General features: G+C 47.5%; 2 protein-coding genes across 3 annotated transcripts in view; one reads left to right on the top strand and one right to left on the bottom strand.

Moving 5' to 3' along the window:
- Positions 1 to 4,261: 4,261 nt before the first annotated feature.
- On the top strand, positions 4,262 to 6,005 carry LOC137436760 (chromatin accessibility complex protein 1). Its single transcript, XM_068130828.2, has 4 exons — positions 4,262 to 4,608; positions 4,993 to 5,119; positions 5,674 to 5,757; positions 5,875 to 6,005. The coding sequence occupies exons 1-3, from the start codon at positions 4,408 to 4,410 to the stop codon at positions 5,754 to 5,756; spliced, it is 411 nt and encodes a 136-aa protein (XP_067986929.1). The 5' UTR covers positions 4,262 to 4,407; the 3' UTR covers position 5,757; positions 5,875 to 6,005.
- A 10,570-nt stretch (positions 6,006 to 16,575) lies between these two features.
- The window catches only part of LOC137436763 (sialin), a 35,083-nt gene continuing 27,432 nt past the window's right edge, over positions 16,576 to 24,226 (bottom strand). For both annotated transcript variants that reach the window (XM_068130837.2, XM_068130838.2), the window contains exons 6-11: positions 20,379 to 20,506; positions 20,083 to 20,244; positions 19,076 to 19,208; positions 18,195 to 18,342; positions 17,392 to 17,482; positions 16,576 to 17,198 (exon numbers count right to left, since the gene is read on the bottom strand). In XM_068130837.2, coding sequence (XP_067986938.2) covers positions 17,055 to 17,198; positions 17,392 to 17,482; positions 18,195 to 18,342; positions 19,076 to 19,208; positions 20,083 to 20,244; positions 20,379 to 20,506 — 806 coding nt within the window. In that variant the 3' untranslated portion in view covers positions 16,576 to 17,054. The remainder of the gene's footprint in view (positions 17,199 to 17,391; positions 17,483 to 18,194; positions 18,343 to 19,075; positions 19,209 to 20,082; positions 20,245 to 20,378; positions 20,507 to 24,226) is intronic.

Genomic DNA, 24,226 nt, shown 5'->3' with positions numbered 1-24,226 from the left:
CTTGAAAAGGAGATGAGACGAGAGGATCCCGTTAACAGCTACACGCTGAATACGTTAGTGATCCTTGAGTGGAATTGACCTTGGATGCCATAAACTGAGTGTTTTTTTTTTTTTTTTTTTTTTTTTTTTTTTTTTTTTTTTTTTTTTTTTGTATACAAGGTCGAGGCTCGTGAAAGAGCGAACATTAATCACCCAGAAAGACAAACCGACACATAAAACATATAACATAGGGAGCGGTAGACAAGATGGGGAGAGAGGGGGAAGGACACAAACACAACATTTGAGAGCAGTGACCGAGAGACATGGAGACATCGAGAGATCTGAGAGAGGGCGAGGGCTTGGGGGGGGGGGCGTGGGAAGGGGGCGGTGGGAGAGGTATAAAACATATGGACACTGCCAGGACTTCCAGGAAAGAAGTTGGAATTTCAAACAAGGTGGATCTGGGGTGAATTAGCGGGGGTAGAAAAGATCAAGGTTTTGGATGGGGGAAGATAAGAGATGGTGGTGAACAGCTGTTTTAAAGACCTGGAGGGAGGAGTGGGATTGAAGGGAGTGAGGGAGTTTGTTCCAGAGGCGGGAGAAAAGAGGTATGAAAGAGTGAAGGTGAGCAGAGAGCCGAGATTTCGGCAGTTTAACCATCAGAGGGTTGCTGGCAGATCTTGTGCGACCTGTAGGAATATTTGGGGGACAGAGCACAGAGAGAGCTGGGGGTGCAAGGCCGGAGAGGAGTCGGTAGAAGACAGAAAGACCACCTACCTGCCTGCGGTGAGTGAGTGAAAGGCCCTCAGAGATAGCTTCATCGCGGGAGATTCCAATAATTCTGAAAGCTTTGGTTTCAACAGCGTGAAGCCGAGCTAGGTGTGAGGCAGGAGCACCGGCCCATAGGGGAGAACAGTATTCCATTGAGCTGCGGATGAAAGCCTTGTATGTGGTGAGGAGCTCAGGTGTGCCGAGGAAGGACTTCGCACGACGGAGGATGCCCAGTCGGCGACTGGCTTTGGAGGCCAGCTTGGAAATGTGGTTTTCCCAAGAAAGATCATGGCAGATAGTGAGACCCAAAATCTTGAGCGACAGAACTTCTTGGAGAGGATTGTTGAGAAAGTAGATGGGAGGGTTGTCCAGTCGATCTTTTCGGAGAGACATAGTAAGAGTGTGAGATTTGTCAGGATTGAAAGACATGTTCCACTTGTTTGACCAGTCTGTGATTTTGTCCAGGTCTTCAGAGAGTGAGGAGGCAGCAGACTGCCGATCTGAGGGAAGAGGAATGGAGCGGCAGAGAGTGGAGTCATCAGCAAAGAGATAGAGAGGATTTTCGAGAGAGTCAGAGAGATCATTGATGAAGACCAGAAAAAGCACGGGGCCCAGAACACTGCCTTGGGGAACTCCAGCCTGAACAGGAAGAGGAGATGAGAGAAACCCATTCAGGGCCACACGTTGACGACGACTAGAGAGGAAGTCCGCCAGCCATGCGTGGAGATTTCCATGGATACCAAAGGAGGAGAGTTTGGTGAGCAGAGCGGGGTGCCAGACCGTGTCGAAGGCACGTGATATGTCGAGGGAGACAGCTCTAATTTCCTGTTTGGCATTGAGGACCTCCATCCATTGTTGAGACAGCAGAAGCAGCATGTCCAGAGTAGAGTGACCTGGTCTGAAACCAAATTGATGATCAGAGATCAAGCCATTGGAGAAGAGGAAAGATTTCATATCCGAAGCAATGATGGATTCCATGACTTTGCTGATAATTGGGAGAAGGCTGATTGGTCTGTAGTTGCTAGGATCTGTTTTTGCACCTTTTTTGTGCAAAGCGGTGATGTTGGCTGATTTCCAAGCAGATGGCAGTTGACCTTGAGCAAAAGAGAGGGTGAAGAGAACAGAGAGAGGGTGAGACAGAGCAGCAGAGCAGGATTTTAGGACCCGTGGGCTGATGCCGTCGGGTCCAGTTGCAGAATCAGAGTCGAGGGTTGACAGAAACTTTTCCACCTTGTCAGGAGGAAAGGACACGGAGTCCAGGAGCAGCAGGGTACGACTGGGTATGGTGGGTACAGAGAGGGATGGGTTTGGGACACAAGATTTAGAGGCAAACACAGAGTTGAGGCATTCAGCTTTTTCACGTGCGGAGTCAGCTGTGTAGCCGTTTGAGGTAAGGGAGGGGATGGAGGGGGAACAAACACCAGAAACGGATTTGACCAGACGCCACCAGGATTTGGAAGAGGGAGACAGATAAGAGAGTTCGGTCTTGAGAACGGAGAGATATTGTTTCCTGGCTCTCCTGAGGGTGGACACACACTTGTTTCGGGCTTTGTGAAAGGAAATGAGATTTCCTTCCGTTGGATTTGCTTTCCAGGAGACGAAGGCAAGTTGTTTCTGGGCAACAGCCTCACCACAAGATTCCGTGTACCATGGACGGGAGGAAGGGTATGACAACTGAAGACGAGATGGGATAAATCTGTGCATGAGAGAGAGCAATTTACTTTGGAAGAATTCCCAGGATGAGTTGATGTCAGAGGTGGTAGAGATGGGAGACCAGTCCAGATGATTGATGGCTGCTTGAAGACCGTGCCAGTTGGCCTGAGTGAAATGCCAGACTCGTCGACGATGAGCAGGCTCCCTGAGGATGGTCAGAGAGATGTCCACTTTAACAAGGACATGATCAGATGATCCGATCGGAGCAGAAGAAGAGCAGCAGACATTTTCAGGGAAGTTAGTCATAACCAAGTCCAGAAGAGAAGATGTTCCGTTGACTGAGATCCGGGTCGGGAAATTGACAGATTGTGTCAGTCCCAGTGAGTCGCAGAAGTCCTTTGCTTCGCAGAAGTCGCAGAAGTTTGGAGATCAAGGTGGGATGTCAGACTGTATCAAATGCTCAATATATGATCAGAGAGATCTCATGTCTCAATATATGACCCAGATCTCATGTCTGACATTGAGGGCCTCCATCCATTGTTGGGAGAGTAGAAGCAGCATGTCTAAGTCCAAGGTGGAGTGACCTGGTCTGAATCCAAATGTGTGACCTGAGATTGGAGAAATGGAAGTATTTGATGTCATCCGGCATGACCTTACTGATGTAATTGAAGCACGCTGACAGGCCTGTAGTGAAGAGCTCCGTTTCCTTACAAAGAGCTCTATATATACCACAATTGTTTTTTGTCCTTTCAAAGGAAAATGTGCATTTCTGCTCCCAGGGCACCTTATTTGTTGTTTCTCCTCTGCTGAACCCACAATCACCGGAGATATGCTGTTTCAACCTACTAAAAAAGAAAATATTGTACATATAAATAATACTTGTTCATGTCAGAAAATTTTGGGAGTTTAATAGTAATACCCCTCCCTCAGACAGGGGTCAGTAAAGCACTTTCACTATATATGCCATCACAAATTCTATCATCCCGTCAAGCAGTTTAGGAGTACAAAACAAAAAAACAAACAAACATACAGACGAACAAACTCACAAATCAAATTATATATACCGTAGAATGAATATATTAAAACGAAATTCAGCCTGAAATAACCTTAAGAAGAAGATTCAAGCAAGAGATGCACCTCAGCATTTCGACAGCGGCGCTGGTATCCCTCCATCGCAATATTTTTCATTCGACTGAAGAGATTTTAATGCGACTCATCGACGAAATGCCCATTAGGAAATTTGGCAATTTTTTCTTTTTTGTTTATGAATACGAGGAAGTAATGAAAAACGAATGAATGTGAATTGAAATTAAAATGGTATCACATGAAAATTCATATACGTATGTCTATTTCAACTACACGTTGCATCATTTTTTTTTCATTTCTCTTTTGTAAGGATCTTCACTGTATGGTGAAGATCTTTATTTAGGAGCATTTATGAAGTATCTCTACGTTCCTTTTATTTCAGTTACTGATTCGTTCCCCTAGAATGAAAGTATGAAACTCAAGTGTTTTAAAAGATCGATTGATGCCTCTTATCTCTCGAGTGTATGTTGATAAAATTGTTAAAATATTAATTTTGAATAACAACAGGAAAATAAAGATAATAAAAAATAATGAAAAAGAAGAACAGTGAAATTTCATAAACGTTTAGAGTTAATACACAGGTGGTTTGGTATTTTAATCGGTGTTGTAATCCCTGACGGAGTAATCTGTTTCAGTATCACGTTTATAAACATGCAATGTATTAATTTATTAATTGATTTGGTGAAACCCGAAACCATTGACATTACGTTTCCTGATTTTGATTCCATTTATGTATTTCATGACATACCTGAAATTTAAAAACAATGTTTCTGTATAAGAATGGCTATTTAAGGGAAATGTTTATTGATTTTGGGTGGCTGAGCCTTTCCGGTGATGAGACTGTTTTTCGGCGCCTCGTCTGTGTTCCCGGACGTGCTACGTGCGTGATTATCTTGTCCTGTGGACAATCTAGTCAGTATGGCAGCTTTGACAGATGTTGGAGACGGCGTGTGTTACTATGGCATTGGCAGTTGCACCGCGAGCGCGAACCCCGACGATCATTCCGAGAGCCACAAGTCCGCGCTGTTGCCGCTCTCTCGAGTGAAGCTCATTATGAAGAGCTCGCCCGGTGTGTCCTGCATCGGCCTCGATGCGCTCTACGTCATGGCCAAGTCAACGGTGCGTGAGTCCATCCCTTTATTCATTCGTTCCTTTTTGGGGATGCATCTACTGTATGTAATGACACTGTAGGCGTATCAGGCTCTTTTTCCTCGTCATGGTGGGATAATTCACGCTATCTGATCTCTGGCTGTAACATGAGGGTGCCGGCATTGTGGGAGGGTGAGGTCACCACTGCGGCTCAAGGCCATGTTGGTGGGGAGGGTGATGTCACCACTGCGGCTCAAGCCCACATACGTGGGGAGGGTGATGTCACCACTGCGGTTCGCACCCATGTTGGTGTGGAGGGTGATGTCAGCACTGCGGCTCGCACCCATGTTGTTGGGGAGGGTGATGTCACCACTGGAAAGCTTTTGCAATGATTTGTTTGTTTGTTTACTCTAGGAGATGTTTGTGCAGAGCATGGCACAACATTCACTCTTGGAAGGAGGAAATGGTGATGTGGAAAACCTGTCTTACAGGAACCTGGCTCACCTTGTGCAGCACAACAAAAGCTTTCAGTTCCTGGCCGGTTTGTACCCTCGTCGTTTTAATCTCGTACTTTCTGTCCCATAAAATAATCGTATCCCTATCTTTTGCAAATCTCATCAATTCCATTATAAATGAATCGTAGTCTTGTAAGTTTGATTAAATCTCCATTTGTAACTCCCGTAGCCTGACAACTGTTAAGGTAGCTGGTTTAAGGTCTTAGGGTCTCGAGTTGGAGCCCCCGTCTGCCGTTAAATAACACCAGGTGGGTTGACTCACTGAGGTCTGCTAAATGAGCTCACTGGGTACAGGGGGCACTGCATCAGCGGCACGGCCGCGCTCCCAGCAATGATGCTACGAGTGGGCGTTAAAGATCCCTCTGTGTCCTTCGTGAAGAGGAGGCGAGTTATCGCTGGTACCCTGAATGAATTACAAATCCTGCTCGAACGAAGCACAACTGTCGGACAAGACTGCGGACCACCAGTAAAAGACTTCCTCCATGAAATCTCATGGGCATCATGTGTTTATCAAAGTTTGTGGGGTCTTGCTAATGATGATGATGATTGCATTCATGCATCTTGTTTATCTTTCCTTCAGATGTCGTTCCAAGGAAGATCCTTGCAAGTGAATATATGGAGATGATGGAACAAGAAAAGAGAATGTTAGATGAGGAAGGATGAGGTGGGAATTGAAGATGAGCCATTTTTATACTTTCGGATAAAATTTCCTCTTCCTTCATGTTTTTCCTTTCTTGTTTTTCATTGTTACATCTCCCCGTTTTCTTCCTCTTTTGCACAGTTTTTCGAAAATGCCTCGTTTTTCCATGACATGTACCATTTAACGAGTGCATTGTGTACTGTACATACACTAGAAGAAGATTTGTCATTCACACGTTTGCCATAAAAAAACTGATGTGCTTTTTCCCAAAAGGATTTGTATATTGTGCCTTCTGTTTGCCCTTAACTTATTCTTCTAAACCCAACTTGATCCTAAATACACCCGTTTGGTCACTTCCTCCCCGGCACAAGTATCACTTGTGATGTTAAAGTTGTTATTAAATACTTTATCTTTGCTTTTTGTTTAGTCAGCCACAAACTGTCTTTGATTTTGAAGTGTTCTTTTACTCGTGATAACCCAAGACATTCTTTCTTTAGAAGGTGAGCACACGAAGCGTGTGTGTACAAGGGCCGAGTGATTAGGACACCCGATGTGCATTCTGGATATTGCGAATTCACATCGCACCAAACTTATTGGAAACTAAGTTCATCAGAAGAACTGACATATCTTCGCTCGTTAATTAAAACCCAATTGGGTTTACTAATCTCCAGTGACGACGTAATCTGCCCACTGATAGGCCGGATCTGGATTCGGACCTGAACCAAAATCTAATTGGCTTGTTCTTGTCCCCTCATCAATTCACCCACCTAGTTTTGGCATGTCAACAACTTTTTGAAATGTCATACAAATATCGTTTTTGGCCCGATCTCTCAAGGGTGAAGAATCATTTTAAGAACTCTTGGATCTAGATCTTCACCAAAATCGAATCGGTTCGTCCTTGTCACGCACAAATGACAAGTTGTGAAAAATTCGTGTTTGAAATCGTGATTTGAGAAAGTTTGGTATTTATTTAAGTGGCCTTGTACTTTTGCACCCCACCGTATGTACTCTAACTTCACAATTTACACCAACCACCTGCATCCCTTTCTTCTCTAGATACGATATTAAAAATAGGACCACGGGTCCTGAAGCTCACCTGGATCAGGAGCAACAGTCAATGACATCATAAAATTTCCCTGCTGATGCAATACCACTTTGTAGGTTAGGGCAGGACCTCATTTTATTTATTTATTTTGGTTTTTTTTGCCTCATTTCAAACCAAGAATGAGCGCATATTTTGATGTGGTCAATGCACCTTCCTTAGGAATCAGATATGAAGCTTGTGGCCAAGTTTCATCAAAATTGTGTTTGGTTCAAACAATAATGACAAGTGTTTAGTCACCGACTTACCGAAGGACACTGCTCGATCGCAAAAGCTTACCGGATTAAAGTCCAGATGAGCTAAAAACCTTGAAACTTTAAACTCGACTCATACCCTTATCACAAGTAACCATCTTATAAAGTAAACCATCGACCCCTTTTACCATACCTATATTAAAAATCCATCGACCCCTTTATACCGTACCTGTCACACACCCATCGACACCTTCATCGAGTACCTCGATCATATACCCATCGACCCCTTTATACTCATCGACCCCTTTATGAGCGAGGAGGATACGAGAAACTGAGGAAGTTTGACGATCAACCATTTTAACTGCAAGAAGCTAACTCTTTTGACTCGAACCTTGGTTTTGCACAAGATGGAATTCAATTATTTATGTTGATTGCATTTCCGTTCACCTTAAGTCCACCTTTACCCGCAACTCGATAAAATCGCAACACACCAATGTGGTTAACCATCAGCTTGTAAATGGAAAATGCACTTGTTGAACCCAAATCAGGGGCGGTTTGTGTAAAAATGTTTTTAATGAAACATCCGAACAAATAGAGAAGGCACAGGTAAAGTATTTTAAAAAGAATTTACTAAAATAAAATAAAAATCAACAACTCGAGCACATGGTGTTCTGAGAACAAAGGTAAGTAATCTGCAATGTACAAAATAGGGACAAACCACCAATGGGGATTGCACACATTGGTGGGCAGTTTCTGCTGCAAGTCAAGCTCAGATGGGGACTCAAGATTGATAAACGTTCATGGCTAAACTACCCCAGTTATACAATAAAGCTTATAACAAATAATGCACTTGCACTACCAGGTTTGCACTGTACGGACATGGTTCCTGTAGTGTTTCCACCAGCTGGGGTTGAGATACAATAGTAGATTTTGTAAATTTGGCTTTTTGCGCTACATTGTGAGTGCTACATCCTGCTTGAAGAGCTGTAGCATTACCCGTCAGATGTTTTCTTCTGCACTGCTTGCTCACAGCGAACCATTCCTAGTAACTGCCACGTGTTCGCGAGTCTCCTATCGGTAAGTTAAAAAAAACTTCTGAAATCAACTTTGGTGACTGCACTGCTCATCAAATTGTCTAATCCAACCACGTCCATGGCTACTGCAGCCATGCTGTGGTATAAAAGGTGTTTCTGTAACAAAACACCAAACATAGGAACTAGCGATCAGAACAATATAGGGTTTGTCCCTTGATAACACTCAAGCAATTTCATTTTATTTTTCACTGAATTGCTTTATAAAATGTTTGGAGGCCATGCTGCTGCATATATATATTGTTACAGACGTGGCTTGGATGTTATTTACCGAGCGGTTTTATGGTATGACCACGTCTGCACAAGTTACCCGATTGTGCCCGAACGTTGACTAGTCGCGCGATGCTGGCTCAATAAGAAAAAGAAGACACCCGGCTGGATTACAATAACACAATACGACACCAATGTTTCAATTCTCAAGACCTCCGGAGGAGATTATATTCGTACGGAAAGGTCAGATTACAGGGGCTAGAGGTATAATCACAGAAAGACAGGCACTTAGACACACTCTTATATTAACCCCGGACAGACGACAGACAAACGGGACAACGGCTGACTCACACGGGGGTTGATGACAGGAAAGCGGGTATCGATGGCTCCAGGTCCTCCTGGGCTCGGGGCAGGGTACAGTACGGTCCGGTCCGGTCCAAAGATGCGGGGAGGTATCGTCGCGCTGGGGGTGGCGGTGGCTTCTCTATCCAAGCTGAGGCGCATCTGACGTCACATCCGGCGCGGGGCCGCGTATATCCGGCGGGGAGTGACACGCCCTCGGCTCGTTAGCTCCGCCCCAGATGGAATCGGCACGTTGCTTCTCATTGGGTGCGTGGGGGGGTTACTGGCTCCGCCCCTGACGAGGAGCTGACAGCCAGCCCCTTCGGGGTAACGCCGTGGAGCGCATGGTCATGGCGGGTAACCGAGCCGGTGTGAGGACGCACACTCCCCGCCCCTCTGTTGTTGTAGTTGTAGTTGTAATTGTTGTTGTAGTTGTTGTTTGGGGAAGAAGATGGGAGGAGGTATGGGAAAGGTCCTAAACTCACTACTGATGCCATATAATCACATTCTGGTGCAACGAAGAGTCATAATTAATGGAAACGAGGCCTTAACTGACATAGATTAAGAATAACTAGGAAGATGTCCGAAAGTTGTCTACGTGTGGTGCGGTGGACCTGGGCACGACATTTAATGGGGGAATAAGGGGAAGGTCGGCTCTACTGATTGTTATTTACATGCAATGGGACTAGGGAATGGGGGATTGGGGAAAGTTGGGGAGTATTGGAGAAAATAGGGGAATATTTACAAGCGGATATGGAGGCTAAATTCCATATTCGCAACATTGCACCCTTCTCTACCCTCGGGGCGTCCCGACCCGATAAATTTTTACCTACTTTAGTGTGGCACGCAATGTAGTTCCCTCTACTATTAACTCTACCCTGAGTGCGACAGTTTTACAGATATTCACAAATGAGTAAATATGTCCCCCTGCGACGTTGCACCCTTCTCCTCACAGAAACACACCCACAGGATAACCGAATCCGGAAAGAATCCTCAAACTAAACATACAGCCGGTAGGGAGCATTATTTACAAGACTACGCTGCTATTTACACTACGATCCAGGACCTGTTTTTGGAGGAACACATGCAGATGTTATGCATAGAGAGAGAGAGCGCTTGCCAACATCGATACACCAACCCACGAGTGCTCTGTGGCCGACGGCCTTTAATAACGTGCAGAGCACCCTTCCCGAGCATCAACAGCACCACCCCACCACCAATCGGTGCAGTCACCATTGTTCATTGGAATAAAAATAAATTCGACAACCCCTAACCCTGCAGGTGTCTCTTGCTCTTCGTGTGGCCTTCAGTGGTGTTAATTAACAGTGGTTCACCTTTATGGCATAGGTGCCACGTTGACCCATAGGTCCATCAACGGGTGGTGCTTGGCCGCAAACGAACTGCGGTCCATTGTGGGTGGCCACAAACATTGCGGTCCATATGGTGTATCGATCCCGGCAGCAAACAGCGAAAGTGCAGGCCCACAACTGCGCAGCCAGCACCTCTCTCTCCTCTCTCTCTACCCCAAAGCCAGATCCTCGGAGGTGGGAGACAAAAGAAGCAGACAAGTGAGTAAGGTGGTAAGGGCGCAAAAGTGCACGCAATGTAAGGTGATGCACACTGGGGGCACATGGGAACCAGGTGAGACAGGTACGTTCCTATCGTACGCCCCCCCCCCCCCACCAGGTAACCTACATGGCCCCTCCCTTACCCCTTACTGTATCCACAAAACACAACACTACCCATAAACATCTACCTTACAAATCAACAAACATCCCTACTGTCTTCCCCGTTCCTCCCATAAACCAAATTCGTCTTCTCTCCCTCCTAACCAATCAAATTTGCCATTTTCAACTCTCATCAAAATTTGCCATCTCCAACTGCACATCAAAATTTGCCATTACCAATTCATCATCAGTCCCTCCTAGGGAGGGAGAGATGGAATCACCCCAATGTCTCATCCACGTCGTGATGCGTCTCACAATCCACACAGCAATTTCATTTTCTGCAACAAAACAAAGAAAACACAGGTGTGGAGTCATCATCATCACCACAGGTAAGTGGCTGCGTATGGTGCGACAGGTTCATCAATCCTAACTATTTCCTAAGTGACTTTAACAACTTTACACTACCCGGGGTCTTTCTCCGGCCAAACCATTGGCCCTCTTACACTATGGGTTCTAAAAACCAATTCCCATTGGCCAAACTGTGGTGCTCTTCAATTTGGGGTCTCACTCCCCCGATTCATCTCCCGGTGCCCTCGCACAATTTCTGGGCTGCGACGTGTACCTCTCCCAGCGGGTCTACCCACCTGCACACCTCCACCACTGCAGTTGCCTCCGAGCTTACCTGCTCCTTACCCTAACCTAACTAACTGGGGCAGGCCCTCTGGCGCTCTCCCCACTCGGTGCCCTCTCTGGCAATGGGCTACCCGATCCACACCCGGGATCCTCAGGCACCCACTCACAACTACCGGCTCCCAGAGCCCACCTGCGGCCTCACCTGGCCGACATCCTCACAGTGGTGGAGTGCCCAACCAACTACACACACTAACAGGCTACACGCCCAGCCATTTCCACAACACTAATGCACCCATCCACAACACCATTCTGCAACCGCACCACAAATGCCAATATCAAACCACAATTTACCTGTACCCTCTACCTAACACTTACACTACCCGCCCCGGGTACTCGTGAAAGGGGTCCACTCTTCCCCCATCCACACCTTCGCACCATGCACACCACTCCGTACCACTCACTCCAACTCTCTCCACACACCTGTACCTGCACACCTGTGCTCTCACACCTGGTGCCACCTGCACCCTTCTCTCCCCAAGCGCATTCGCGCTGATCCACAACACTCATTACTCACACACTGCTCCACACACCTGTCCAGTTGCACACCTGTGCAATCACACCTGTTCAACCTTCACACACACGGCATCATCTCAGCTAACTACTCCCTTCTGAAACTTGCGCTTCCCAGTCGTCCCTTTAAACTATTGCGCTCCCACGTCATTATCATCCACCCTAATCTACCTGCGTCCCCACTACAGGTATCAGTCACTAACTAAACCTTAACGTTACCTACTGTCATCTTCGCTAGATCCCTACAATATAACCTAACCCACCCGGGCTAGTTTTCACTGCCATACACCCCATAAACTATTGCTCCTTTGCCCCCCTCATGGGAAGGGTGGCAGGGATGCCATCCCACCACATCGGGGGTCTCTCACTACCAATTTTGCACATCAAATTTCAACAAATCAAAAATTTGCCAATCACTACCCATCATCTGCCAATCACTACTGCCAATCCCTTGCCAATCATCAAATTTTGTTTTTCTCCAATTTTGGGTCCAAAACACTAACCTCATCACCCAGTCTACTCACTAATGCCTCTCGGTGCGCCAATCCCTGTCCAAAGCCCGGCTTCGTAAAGCCAAGCAATGGATGCGGGTTGTTTTGTGCCAGCGGCTGAATGCGTCCGGCACTCGGTGCAGGGACGGGGGCTTACCCGGGCCGAGATCCCACGCATCACCTCGGCGTGGAGCCATCCAATGTCCCGATCTCGACCTGCCGGCACGTCTCAACAAAACGTGGTCGCCATAACGACCCTTCCTATCGGGCTGCCCGCTCCGCCTAGTGGAGCCCGGACGCGGCCGCTCCACGCGAGGCCCAGCGTGGATCGCGCACGGCGGTCCTTTCGAACCCGCCGTGGCTCGGATCTCCGCTGGTTCTCGCGGCACGCGAAGCCCGGCACGCACCGAGGGCCCGATTCGGCTAAAAGTTGACCTAACCTCTAACCCGTTTAATGTCGATGCTTCACCTGCATGCTTACACCCCGAAGCCCGTTCCTTGCTCACACATCCAGCCGTGCTCATGCTCCTCGTACCTTTCCTTACACACCCAGGTACCCTCATTCCACTCACAGCCTTGGTCACACACCTGACCACCGAACACTTTGGCACACATTCGTTGCTCGCACACCTCACCAATACACCGCTTCGCACCCCCTCCTCGGTCACCTCCTCTATGACAATCACAGGTGTGCTCTCATTCGCACACCCAACCACGTGCCTCACCACCAACTCCAGCGTGCATTCCCACTCACGCTCTACCATTCCAGGTGTGCATCCTTCCATCCCAGGTGTACATCCTCGCTCACCTGTCACAACTAACTCACGCTCCATGTCACTCTCACTACTTTCACCTCCATTCCTGACAGCGCACTCACCCTTACTCTTGACAGCGCACTCTTTCCCCATGCACCTGTCCGTCACACACCTTTCTCGCGCACACTCTCCCGTTACACCCTCTGTAACACTCACCACAGGTGTGCATTCTTCCTTACTTCTGACAGCGCACTCTTTCCTCATGCACCTGTCCGTTACACACCTCTCTCGCGCACACCCTTGCGCACACTCTCCCGTCACACCCTCTGTAACACTTACCACACCGCGCTTCCATGTGCTCCCTCGCACACTCGCTACGACCGACTCACTCTCGCCAGCACCCTCGCTCCTTGGCGTGCACTTTTTCCTCACACACCCCAGAGTCGGACTTTCTCGCACACCTCCTTTTTCGCACACCAGACCTGTCGCACACTTCACCAGTGGCCTCTCACGAACACCCGGGTCCATCTCGACCCCCAAGCTTATTAAATCCCCTGGCGCATCATACGCACGACCATATTGGTCACCACTTACACCGGGTCCTCTTCCTCTTCGCTTCTCCTCCATCACCTGCGAATCCCTCATCCGGTTAATGAGCACATCATCACGATCCGAACACAGACTTTGGACCAATTCTTTTACTTCCTCCTTTATCTCTTTGTTATCCTCTCTCCGTCGCTTCTTAATTTCGCTCACCCCTTCTTCCACTTCTTCTAATTTCTGCTTCACCTCTTTTATGTCCCGGTACGTCTCCTCAAGCTCATCCTCTAAGGCTACCTTGACCGTTTCCATGTGCGTCCTCACCTGCCGGTCCGTCGTCTCCATAACCTCTATCACCTCGTCCAGCCTCGTTGTCAGTCCCTCACGTACCATCTGACATTCCCTCTTTGTCGCTATCAAGTCGTTTTTTATGTCGTTTTGTGTCGCTTTTAATCCTCCTAATACCGCAGTGTTCCTTTGAACCTGCTCCTTTACTTCTTTTTGTCCCTCCGTCAGCTGTTCCACCTCCTGCGTCAGGACCTCTATGCCCCCTTGTAACTTTACAGTCCCCTTTCTCACCTCCTTCTCCATGTGCTCCTTACAGTGCCTCACCTCCTCGCGCACTCCTCCGACCTCCTCACTCACTCCTCTTCTGATCTCTTCTCCCATCACTTGCATCTCCTGCCCAGATGCCACCCTCATCTGCTCCATTTCCTCCCTGTGAGCATCCAGTTTGGCTTCTACCCCCATTCTGACCCCCTCTATCTGCTGCCCCATTTGGTTAACTTCCCTTTCCGCTTGGTCCCTCATGTCCCTCAATTTGCCTTCCATACTGTTTTCTAACCCCTCTAACCCATTTTTCACTCCCTCTATCTGATTCTCCTGGGCAGCCATTCTATTTTCTACCCCCGTTAACCCATGTTTCACCTCTTTTATCCCGTTGTCTAACCCCTCAAAATTATTGTCTAACTTCCCAATTTTCTTGTCTAACTCCTCAAAATTATTGTCTAACTTCTCAATTTTCTTGTCTAACTCCTCAAAATTATTGTCTAACTTCTCACCGGTACCCCTCGCTTCGTCCCTCATTACCCCCAATTGCTCACTCCGAGCCCTCGCTTCGTCCCTCATTACCCCCAATTGCTCACTCCGAGCCCTCGCTTCGTCCCTCATTACCCCCATTTGGTTTTCCAATCGCTCACTATTCTTTTCCATAAGGGCCGTCATTTGTATAAAAAAAAGTTCCAATCTTCCCAGCGGCGCTACTTCGGTCGCGGGCACGGTGACCAGCGAGGCGCCTTTTTGCGCGCCTGAAGCATCGTGCGCGAGAGCGCCATTTTGTGCACCTGCTACCCCCGCTGTTTCGCTCTCCTCATGTCCCTCAATTTGGTCCTGGACCGACCCTACCTCACTCTCCTTTACCGGACCCCAGCTGTCTTGACCCGCCATAGCGCGACTTTCAAAATTCGGTTTTTTATTTTATTTTCGTAAAACAAATTCAAATTTCGCCGTTATAATTTCGCGCGGGAAACGCGCTCCGAATCGATTCTACTTGTTACCAATTTGGGCCTAATAAATTTAGTCCCGGGTTCGAATTCCACTCCTCGACACCAATTGTTACAGACGTGGCTTGGATGTTATTTACCGAGCGGTTTTATGGTATGACCACGTCTGCACAAGTTACCCGATTGTGCCCGAACGTTGACTAGTCGCGCGATGCTGGCTCAATAAGAAAAAGAAGACACCCGGCTGGATTACAATAACACAATACGACACCAATGTTTCAATTCTCAAGACCTCCGGAGGAGATTATATTCGTACGGAAAGGTCAGATTACAGGGGCTAGAGGTATAATCACAGAAAGACAGGCACTTAGACACACTCTTATATTAACCCCGGACAGACGACAGACAAACGGGACAACGGCTGACTCACACGGGGGTTGATGACAGGAAAGCGGGTATCGATGGCTCCAGGTCCTCCTGGGCTCGGGGCAGGGTACAGTACGGTCCGGTCCGGTCCAAAGATGCGGGGAGGTATCGTCGCGCTGGGGGTGGCGGTGGCTTCTCTCTCCAAGCTGAGGCGCATCTGACATCACATCCGGCGCGGGGCCGCGTATATCCGGCGGGGAGTGACACGCCCTCGGCTCGTTAGCTCCGCCCCAGATGGAATCGGCACGTTGCTTCTCATTGGGTGCGTGGGGGGGTTACTGGCTCCGCCCCTGACGAGGAGCTGACAGCCAGCCCCTTCGGGGTAACGCCGTGGAGCGCATGGTCATGGCGGGTAACCGAGCCGGTGTGAGGACGCACACTCCCCGCCCCTCTGTTGTTGTAGTCGTAGTTGTAGTTGTAATTGTTGTTGTAGTTGTTGTTTGGGGAAGAAGATGGGAGGAGGTATGGGAAAGGTCCTAAACTCACTACTGATGCCATATAATCACATTCTGGTGCAACGAAGAGTCATAATTAATGGAAACGAGGCCTTAACTGACATAGATTAAGAATAACTAGGAAGATGTCCGAAAGTTGTCTACGTGTGGTGCGGTGGACCTGGGCACGACATTTAATGGGGGAATAAGGGGAAGGTCGGCTCTACTGATTGTTATTTACATGCAATGGGACTAGGGAATGGGGGATTGGGGAAAGTTGGGGAGTATTGGAGAAAATAGGGGAATATTTACAAGCGGATATGGAGGCCAAATTCCATATTCGCAACAATATATATATATATATATATATATATGCATATATATATATATATATATATATATATATATATATATATATATATATATCTATCTATCTATCTATCTATCTATATATATATATATATATCTATCTATCTATATATATATATATATATATATAATATATATATATATATATATATATATATATATATATATATATATATATAATATATATATATATATATATATATATATATATATATATATATATATATATATATCTATCTATCTATCTATCTATCTATCTATCTATATATATATATATATATATATATATATATATATATATATATATATATATATATATATATATCTATCTATCTATCTATCTATCTATCTATCTATCTATATATATCTGCTGCTTTCTTTTCGTTTACAATAATATATATAATTATATATAAATATATATATATATGTGCTGCTTTATTTTCGTTTACAATAATATATATAATTATATATAAATATATATATATATATATATATGTGCTGCTTTATTTTCGTTTACAAAAGTCTTGGGCCGACATCGCTTCCACAATCTAAGCGAGTGCTGCACCACCCATGCAACAACAATTGGTAAACATGACGAGGACGTGGAGCTCGGTTCCAGCTCCAAGTGCGACACAAAGTTCCAAATTTGCTCTCGGAGGTAAGGCGTAAAACAATCATTTCATGAATCTATTATTAAGGCACGGTTGCTTTCAATTTCCTGAAGGTACAAGAAAATAAAGGCATCAATTGTTTGATTTTGTAGAAAAAAAAAAAGCACTTCCCATTAAAATATATTCCCACAGTTTAATTACCGAAAGATAAATTAATTATCGTATATTGCTCCTACCATATAAACCTGAAGTCCCCACAACCTCCGTTAAGGAAAAACAGAAGTTGCCATTTGTGCAAATTCAGCAAGACAATTAAAATGAGATATTCCCGAAGCCTTTTCTTATGTCCGGAGAGCTCGCAGTGTCAGAGATAACCGTGAAACCTCAGTGGACATGCGGCCTAGGAGCGTCTTCGTCCACGGCCCAACTCTGCACCTTTCCGGATCCGAATATGCTGAAGAACAAGGCCCCAAACACGTCGATGCCAGCGGCAATACAAAACACGGTACGCCATTCCTGGAGGAGGTTCTTGAGGAAAGAGGGAGTAGGGGAACAGGGGGAAGATGTTATGAAATGTAAATGTTGATTTTAAAAACAAAACCACCTACAAACCCCTTTCCCTTAAAAACGAGGTAAGGCATGTTTCAGGTAGTCAAGATGAGAGCCGATTATATAACAGAAACACAACGATCTGTCATTTTCAATGGTGTTATGTACTTACATTTGGGGTGAGGTAGCGAGCAAGAGCAGGCCCTACGAAGCCTGGAATAGTTGCGAAGGTGTTTGTGATGCCTAGGAGCAGGCCTGCGTAGCTATTGATGGAAAAGAGACAAGGGATGGAAGGTGTCTGTAAGAGTGTGTGTGTGTGTGTGTGTGAGAGATCATTGGGAACGGTTTCAAACACAATATGCTATTGTTTGTCTTGTTAAGGCAAATTGTAATGTCTCGTTTGTAAAGCATTATACATTCAAACACCAGAATAATTAGGCTTACAGAGTGGGCCTTCAAAGACCAACAAAATACGTAATCACCAGCAAGTTTCCCGGGCCGCAAGGTATTCTAAACGGGATTGGGGTAGCAAAAATGCAAATGGCGTCTTCTGTCATCGAGCCGGCAGGCCATGAGCAACAATTCACATTTATTGCCACATCTGATGCAATTTAAATACTCCAATGGCGGCGAGGTGCTCAATTTGATACTGTTTGTTCGATATATGTAGCTTTTTGATGTCTATAGGGCCATCAATGTGTGTGCCTATAGGGCCGTCCCTCGGATGGACGTTAAACTGGACGTGCCATCTGCCGGCATTCGTTGGTGGATGTTAAAGACCCCGGGATGTCCTTCGCAAAGAGTAGATAAGCTGAGGATCATCACAGGTAAATAATGTAGTTTAAAAGCATCATCATGTAGTATTATATGGTTAATTGATTAAACTAATTTACAAATGCTTATAAAACGAGCTTAGAAATCGAGGCCAATGCTTAGACAATTAATATGTCATTGGGACAATCCAGGTGAGCTCACCCTGGCGCGATGTCCAGGTGATTAATACTGAAACCCGAGCCACAAAGACCTCCGATTCCATTGGAAAGTGCAAGAAAAGTCACAGCTAGCACGTGGTCACAACCCCCGAACGTCACAGCAACAAGGAATACAGCCGGTAACACCATACCTGCACAACAGATGACAACAAACGGTATAAACATATGATGGTATTGGGGGGGAGGGGCTGCCACTGTCTACTACTTTGTCTCTACAATGGAGGAACAATTTGAACATCGGGTATGAAAGGGTGTTGGTTGGCATCTACTGTTAGCAACCATCTATTAATTACGTACGCAGATACGGTGGAACTTTTGACCCAACTCACCTTTTAGTTGGGCTGACAGGATGACCCAGAGGTATGCACACACCTCTGACCTGTCTGGCCTGGGTTCGAATCCTGACCCAGCTATAAACTGTCACGCCGGTGTTTCAGCCCACTTATACCATGAAAATGGTACAAAGGTGGATTGTGTAGCATAATATGGAATGACTTTTGTGTCAAAGCAGAGACCTATTGCAGCCAAACTGCTGCTGACAGGTGTTCCAGAATTCACCTTTTTCTACGAGTGGACATCTGCTGCCACTGTCACGTATTTTATTTGTTTTTATTCAACCCTTTTGACAAATTCCTTAATTAGTTGCTAAGCCTGATGTTGGCTTAACGGCTAAGATTGCTGACTCAAGATCTTGGGGTCTTGAGTCCGAGCCCCTGTTAAATAACACCAGGTGAGTTGACTCAGCCTGTTGTCCTTTTTTCAAAGTGGCTCATGCGAGGTTTACTTTAGGTGACTTAACTGAACTTCAGTTCATTTACATCAAAGTTGGCATATGTAGGTGAATGCAAATCTCGACTACCGTACCCAGTGCAGTGAAAACTTTGCGTGTGTTGGTCACGGACAAGATGTTCCTCTCAATGGTCAGGTCGGCCAACTGTCCGCCAGTCACGGTCATCAGCCAGCCCAGCAGGTACGGCAACGCAGAGAGAAGTCCATTCTGTGGGCCAGGGGATGAGCATTTCACTTTATAGTCCGGCAGCTAAGCTAAATATAGCATAACAATTGTGCATTTTGTGAGGAAAGCACCAAATTTGGCACACTAGTAGACTATCATATTATGAAAAGATCTGGATATTGGGCCATCTCAGATTCAGAGATTTGATTTTTGCAAGATTTGCAGATTTGCAAGCGGAGATTGCAACGCCAGGGACGGCCGACTCCTTCCTGCGAGCTGCCCACATCACCCGCACAAGAAGAGCTCATCAAATCACTGCAGCGGCACTGCACATCCTGCAACACCGTGAGTATGAACGCCACTGTATGACATATGCTGATGATGCAGAAGACCTGCCTGAGTTCGAAGACTGGTGCCACCAGAGAGAAGAAGACATTCCCAACTTTCAGTACTGGGCAACTGTGCTGGAACTAGAGATGTTGGTACTGGTCTACGTGCGTTCTCTGCGGCAGGCTTCATTCACGATGTACCTTGATGCCCTGACGGAACTGGTCCCATGGTTCCATGCCTTAGACCACACACACTATGCCAGGTGGGTCCCTGTTCACCTGAGGGACATAGTTGCACTCCCAATGAAGCACCCAGATGTAGCCAGATAATTCAGGGCTGGCAACTTCACTGTACAGAAGACGAAGAAGGTGTTCTCTTCGATCCCAATCGAATCGAAATCTTGCAAAAATCAAATCTCTGAATCTGAGATGGCCCAATATCCAGATCTTTTCATAATATGATAGTCTACTAGTGTGCCAAATTTGGTGCTTTCCTCACAAAATGCACAATTGTTATGCTAAGTTGCCCCACTATTAGCACACAACACTGCACATGCCCTCTCCGAAGCACATCAGACCCAGAGCACCTGTTTGATGTTGAAGTGAAGGACGCTGTCCATGTAGGTGGGCAGCATGGTGAGTAGCGTGTAGAACGTCCAATTGTAACAGAAGTGGGCAACGATGATGGCCCAGAGTCGGAGCGACGTGAAAATCGATATCCAAGGAATATTTGCACCTTGTCCCCAACCCTACGACATAGGACTGGTCAGAAGGTTTTTTTTTATAAATACCAAAACAAAAACAAGTTTTCTCAGAAATATCCTGGTTAAACTAGCCACATTGTCACAGGGTGGCAGCGTGATGCTTCCCACGACCCACATACCGGTGGAGCTATGTCTCCTATGCAGTCTGCAATGTAATCTTGCTCTCTGATGGAGATGGAAGGGTGCTGCTCGGGTGTTTCCCAAGCAAATATAAACCAGAGCACCATCCAAACCAAACCAATGCAACCTTGAGGCATTCGACCAAAAAAAGGGGGAAGGGTGGGGAGAGGGGCAGCTGTTAGAGGAATGAAAACAGTAACTTGTTTGAGAGTGGAGAAGATACAGAACTTTTGGGAATGAGCAGTCATGAGAACAAGAAGTTGTGAAAGAGCAGACAAGCATGGAACAGCACTTATCAAACTGCTGGGCTGGCTTGAAATAGCAAGAGCTTTGCCGCAGAACGAAGAGAATACGCATGGAAGAGGGAGCTCAGGAAGTGGAAAAACAAACTTTGCAGAAAAGGAGAGAATGCTGTGTTTCCCATTTAAAATAGGAACAAGATGTCACACTGTGCATCATACAGTACTGAATATCGTGTGCGTGTGTTTAACTTCTATACGCTGAGGCTTCTATACGCTTAACTTCTATACGCTGAAGCAGCGCTGAGGTCGAGGAGGACGAGAATGTTGAGGTTGCCAGCGTCAGAGGAGAGGAGAAGGTCGTTGGTGATTTTGAGGAGAGCAGTTTCAGTACTGTGGTTGGAGCGGAATCCGGATTGGAATGTTTCATACAGGTTATTGGCAGAGAGATGATGTTTGAGTTGAGTGGCTACAGCGCGTTCCAAAACTTTTGACAGAAAGGGTAGGTTGGAGATGGGTCTGAAGTTGTTTAGGGTGTCAGGGTTTAGACCAGGTTTTTTTAGAATGGGGGTAACAGCAGCAATTTTGAGGGAAGGTGGGACGATGCCTGTAGACAGGGAGGAGTTTATTGTTGCAATGATAAGTGGAGAGAGAGCAGGGAGGGAGGCCTTGACAAAGCTGGAGGGGATGGGGTCAAGAGTGCAGGTGGCAGTTTTCATTCCTATGAGGAGTTCAGAGAGGTCAGTAGGGGAGATTGGGGAGAACCGAGACAGGGGATGGCAGGACAAGGGGGGGGGGCAGGTGGTTGGAGGAGGAGCGGGTGCGGCGGTGGTCAAGCTGTTGTAGATGTTGTCAATTTTGCGTTGGAAGAAAGAGAGGAAGGAGATGCAGTTGTCTACTGTGTATGACTGGGTGGTGGTGTTCAGGGGGCGGAGGAGTTTGTTTATTGTCGAGAAGAGTGCTTTTGGGTTTCCGGAGCCAGAGTGGATAATTTGAGAGTAGTAGGCGGAGCGGGCGCGGGAGAGGGCATCTTTGTAGTGTTGTAGGTGGTCCTTGTAGGCTTGGGAGTTAACTGTGAGACCCGTTTTATTGCGGAGTCTTTCAAGTTGGCGAGCACGAGTTTTCATCAGGCGGAGTTCAGGGGTAAACCAGGGAGCAGAATGGGTGAAAGAAACTGTTTTGGTTTTTACAGGCGCAAGCTGGTCAAGGCAGGAGGAGAGAGTGTGGTTGTAGTAGTCAGTGAGGTCGGAAGGGGTGTGGAGGTCAATGAAGGGAGAAGTGGACATTTTTTCAGAGAGGGTGGATGAGAATGAGGTAGGTGAAAGAGCGTTTAGCTTACGGAAGTTGATAGTGCGATAATGCCTTGGTGTTGGGGCGGGGATGTTGATGGTCAGAGTGATGGCTAAGTGGTCAGAGAGGGTGAGGTCGGAGCCAGAGAGATGGTGCAAATTTAATCCAGTGGAGCAGACAAGGTCCAAAATGTGACCACGGATATGGGTAGGAAAGTTGACATGTTGAGTGAGGTTAAAGCAGGTGAGTAAATCAGTGAAGTCAGTGGTTATTGTGGAGTCAGTGGAGTCCATGTGGATATTGAAATCACCAAGGAGGAGGATTGAGGGGGAGAGGGAACATAGCTGGGTCAGAAAGTAGGAGAAGTCAGACAGGAATGATGGGTGTGGTAACTTTTATGACTAACTTTTTTTTAAATGTCGTTGGAGGTATTGACTTATATAGGGTTGGTTTTCTAAGGCTGTAGGCCGCACCTCATTTTGTCGAATAAAGTGGTATTCGGGTGGTTCCGGTATTTGGGACCGCAGGGACGGAAAGTGCAGGTACGGGGTGCCAGTCACTCCGCAGCTGGCCCGCTCTGAAGGTTCGGATCGGGACACCGGGATTCATTCCGGTCGCCCGGTCGGCCCGGAGGTGGGGGTGCGGGGCCTGTCACGGAACGTCAAAACAAACGGCCTGCCGGGGCCGCCCAAAAGTCGGGCCTGAGGGGCGCGTCCACTAATGGAACACCTCTCGCTTCTCAGATCGAGGGCCACGTGGTCAGGAGAACTTCGTCCCTTCTGGTTGCCTTGCCGTCCCACCGTGAGTGCTGGTCAGGGTGTACTTCAAGCTAAGCTTAAGTGTTAAGTGTTAAGTTCCTCCTTGCCCTCGCAAGGGAAAGGCTAGGGTCAAGCTCTTCCAAATTTCCAAACACTAGAAATCGGACGTCTGAAATTAATTAATTAATTTGTTAATACATCTCAGTCGCCCGCGACCTCCCCAGCGCGGGCGTCGAACCAGTTCATTTCCAGTGCGACCGGCCGAGTATCGGCCCGGCCGTGGCCGAAGCCGTTGGCTCCGCCGTAGCACGCTAATGCGTAGGCTCGCGCGTCCCTGGTCCGCCGGGGCTCCGCGGGTGTCCTACCGTGCCTGGCGCCGCTATTCTCTCGACTTCCGGGAGTAGGTGCCGGTGCCCGGGGACGGATTTCGCTGTCTAAACATGGTAGCGCTAGGCCAGTGGGACCGCCGGGACCCACGTGCACTCACAAGGTGTGCTGCGCGTGGGCGGCAGTTTCAGACCAGGGCGCCCAAACGCTCCCCGGCTAAAGTTCATCCTGAAGCGCCCACATTGTGCAGACAAACCCCACCAAGTCGAGGGCCACGTGGTCAGGAGAACCTCGTCCCTTCTGGTCACACTGTGCCTATCGGCCGGCCTCGAAGACCGAAATTGTGTCGGTTACCGATCCTTCGGGTTCGGAACTATGTCACCCTAAAATATAGGGTTGGTATATAATATATATAGGGTTGGTTTTCTAAGGCTGTAGGCCGCACCTCATTTTGTCGAATAAAGTGGTATTCGGGTGGTTCCGGTATTTGGGACCGCAGGGACGGAAAGTGCAGGTACGGGGTGCCAGTCACTCCCCAGCCGGCCCGCTCTGAAGGTTCGGATCGGGACACCGGGATTCATTCCGGTCGCCCGGTCGGCCCGGAGGTGGGGGTGCGGGGCCTGTCACGGAACGTCAAAACAAACGGCCTGCCGGGGCCGCCCAAAAGTCGGGCGTGAGGGGCGCGTCCACTAATGGAACGCCTCTCGCTACCCAGATCGAGGGCCACGTGGTCAGGAGAACCTCGTCCCTTCTGGTTGCCTTGCCGTCCCACCGTGAGCGCTGGTCAGGGTGTACTTCAAGCTAAGCTTAAGTGTTAAGTGTTAAGTTCCTCCTTGCCCTCGCAAGGGAAAGGCTAGGGTCAAGCTCTTCCAAATTTCCAAACACTAGAAATCGGACGTCTCAAATTAATTAATTAATTTGTTAATACATCTCAGTCGCCCGCGACCTCCCCAGCGCGGGCGTCGAACCAGTTCATTTCCGGTGCGACTGGCCGAGTATCGGCCCGGCCGTGGCCGAAGCCGTTGGCTCCGCTGTAGCACGCTAACGCGTAGGCTCGCGCGTCCCTGGTCCGCCGGGGCTCCACGGGTGTCCTACCGTGCCTGGCGCCGCTATTCTCTCGACTTCCGGGAGTAGGTGCCGGTGCCCGGGGACGGATTTCGCTGTCTAAACATGGTAGCGCTAGGCCAGTGGGACCGCCGGGACCCACGTGCACTCACAAGGTGTGCTGCGCGT

Source organism: Myxine glutinosa, chromosome 11 (assembly GCF_964187855.1).
Source record: "Myxine glutinosa chromosome 11, kmMyxGlut1.1, whole genome shotgun sequence".
NCBI classification, from domain to species: domain Eukaryota; kingdom Metazoa; phylum Chordata; class Myxini; order Myxiniformes; family Myxinidae; genus Myxine; species Myxine glutinosa.
Note: the sequence above shows the minus strand (reverse complement) of the source record. Positions and strands in the feature narration are given on the sequence as shown.

Bases quoted from the DNA above. Each gene is read 5' to 3' on its own strand.
- LOC137436760 (XM_068130828.2), top strand. From the start codon at position 4,408: ATGGCAGCTTTGACAGATGTTGGAGACGGCGTGTGTTACTATGGCATT. The intron at 4,609-4,992 runs GTGCGTGAGTCC...TGTTTACTCTAG, and splicing joins ACGTCATGGCCAAGTCAACG to GAGATGTTTGTGCAGAGCAT. The intron at 5,120-5,673 runs GTTTGTACCCTC...TCTTTCCTTCAG, and splicing joins AAGCTTTCAGTTCCTGGCCG to ATGTCGTTCCAAGGAAGATC.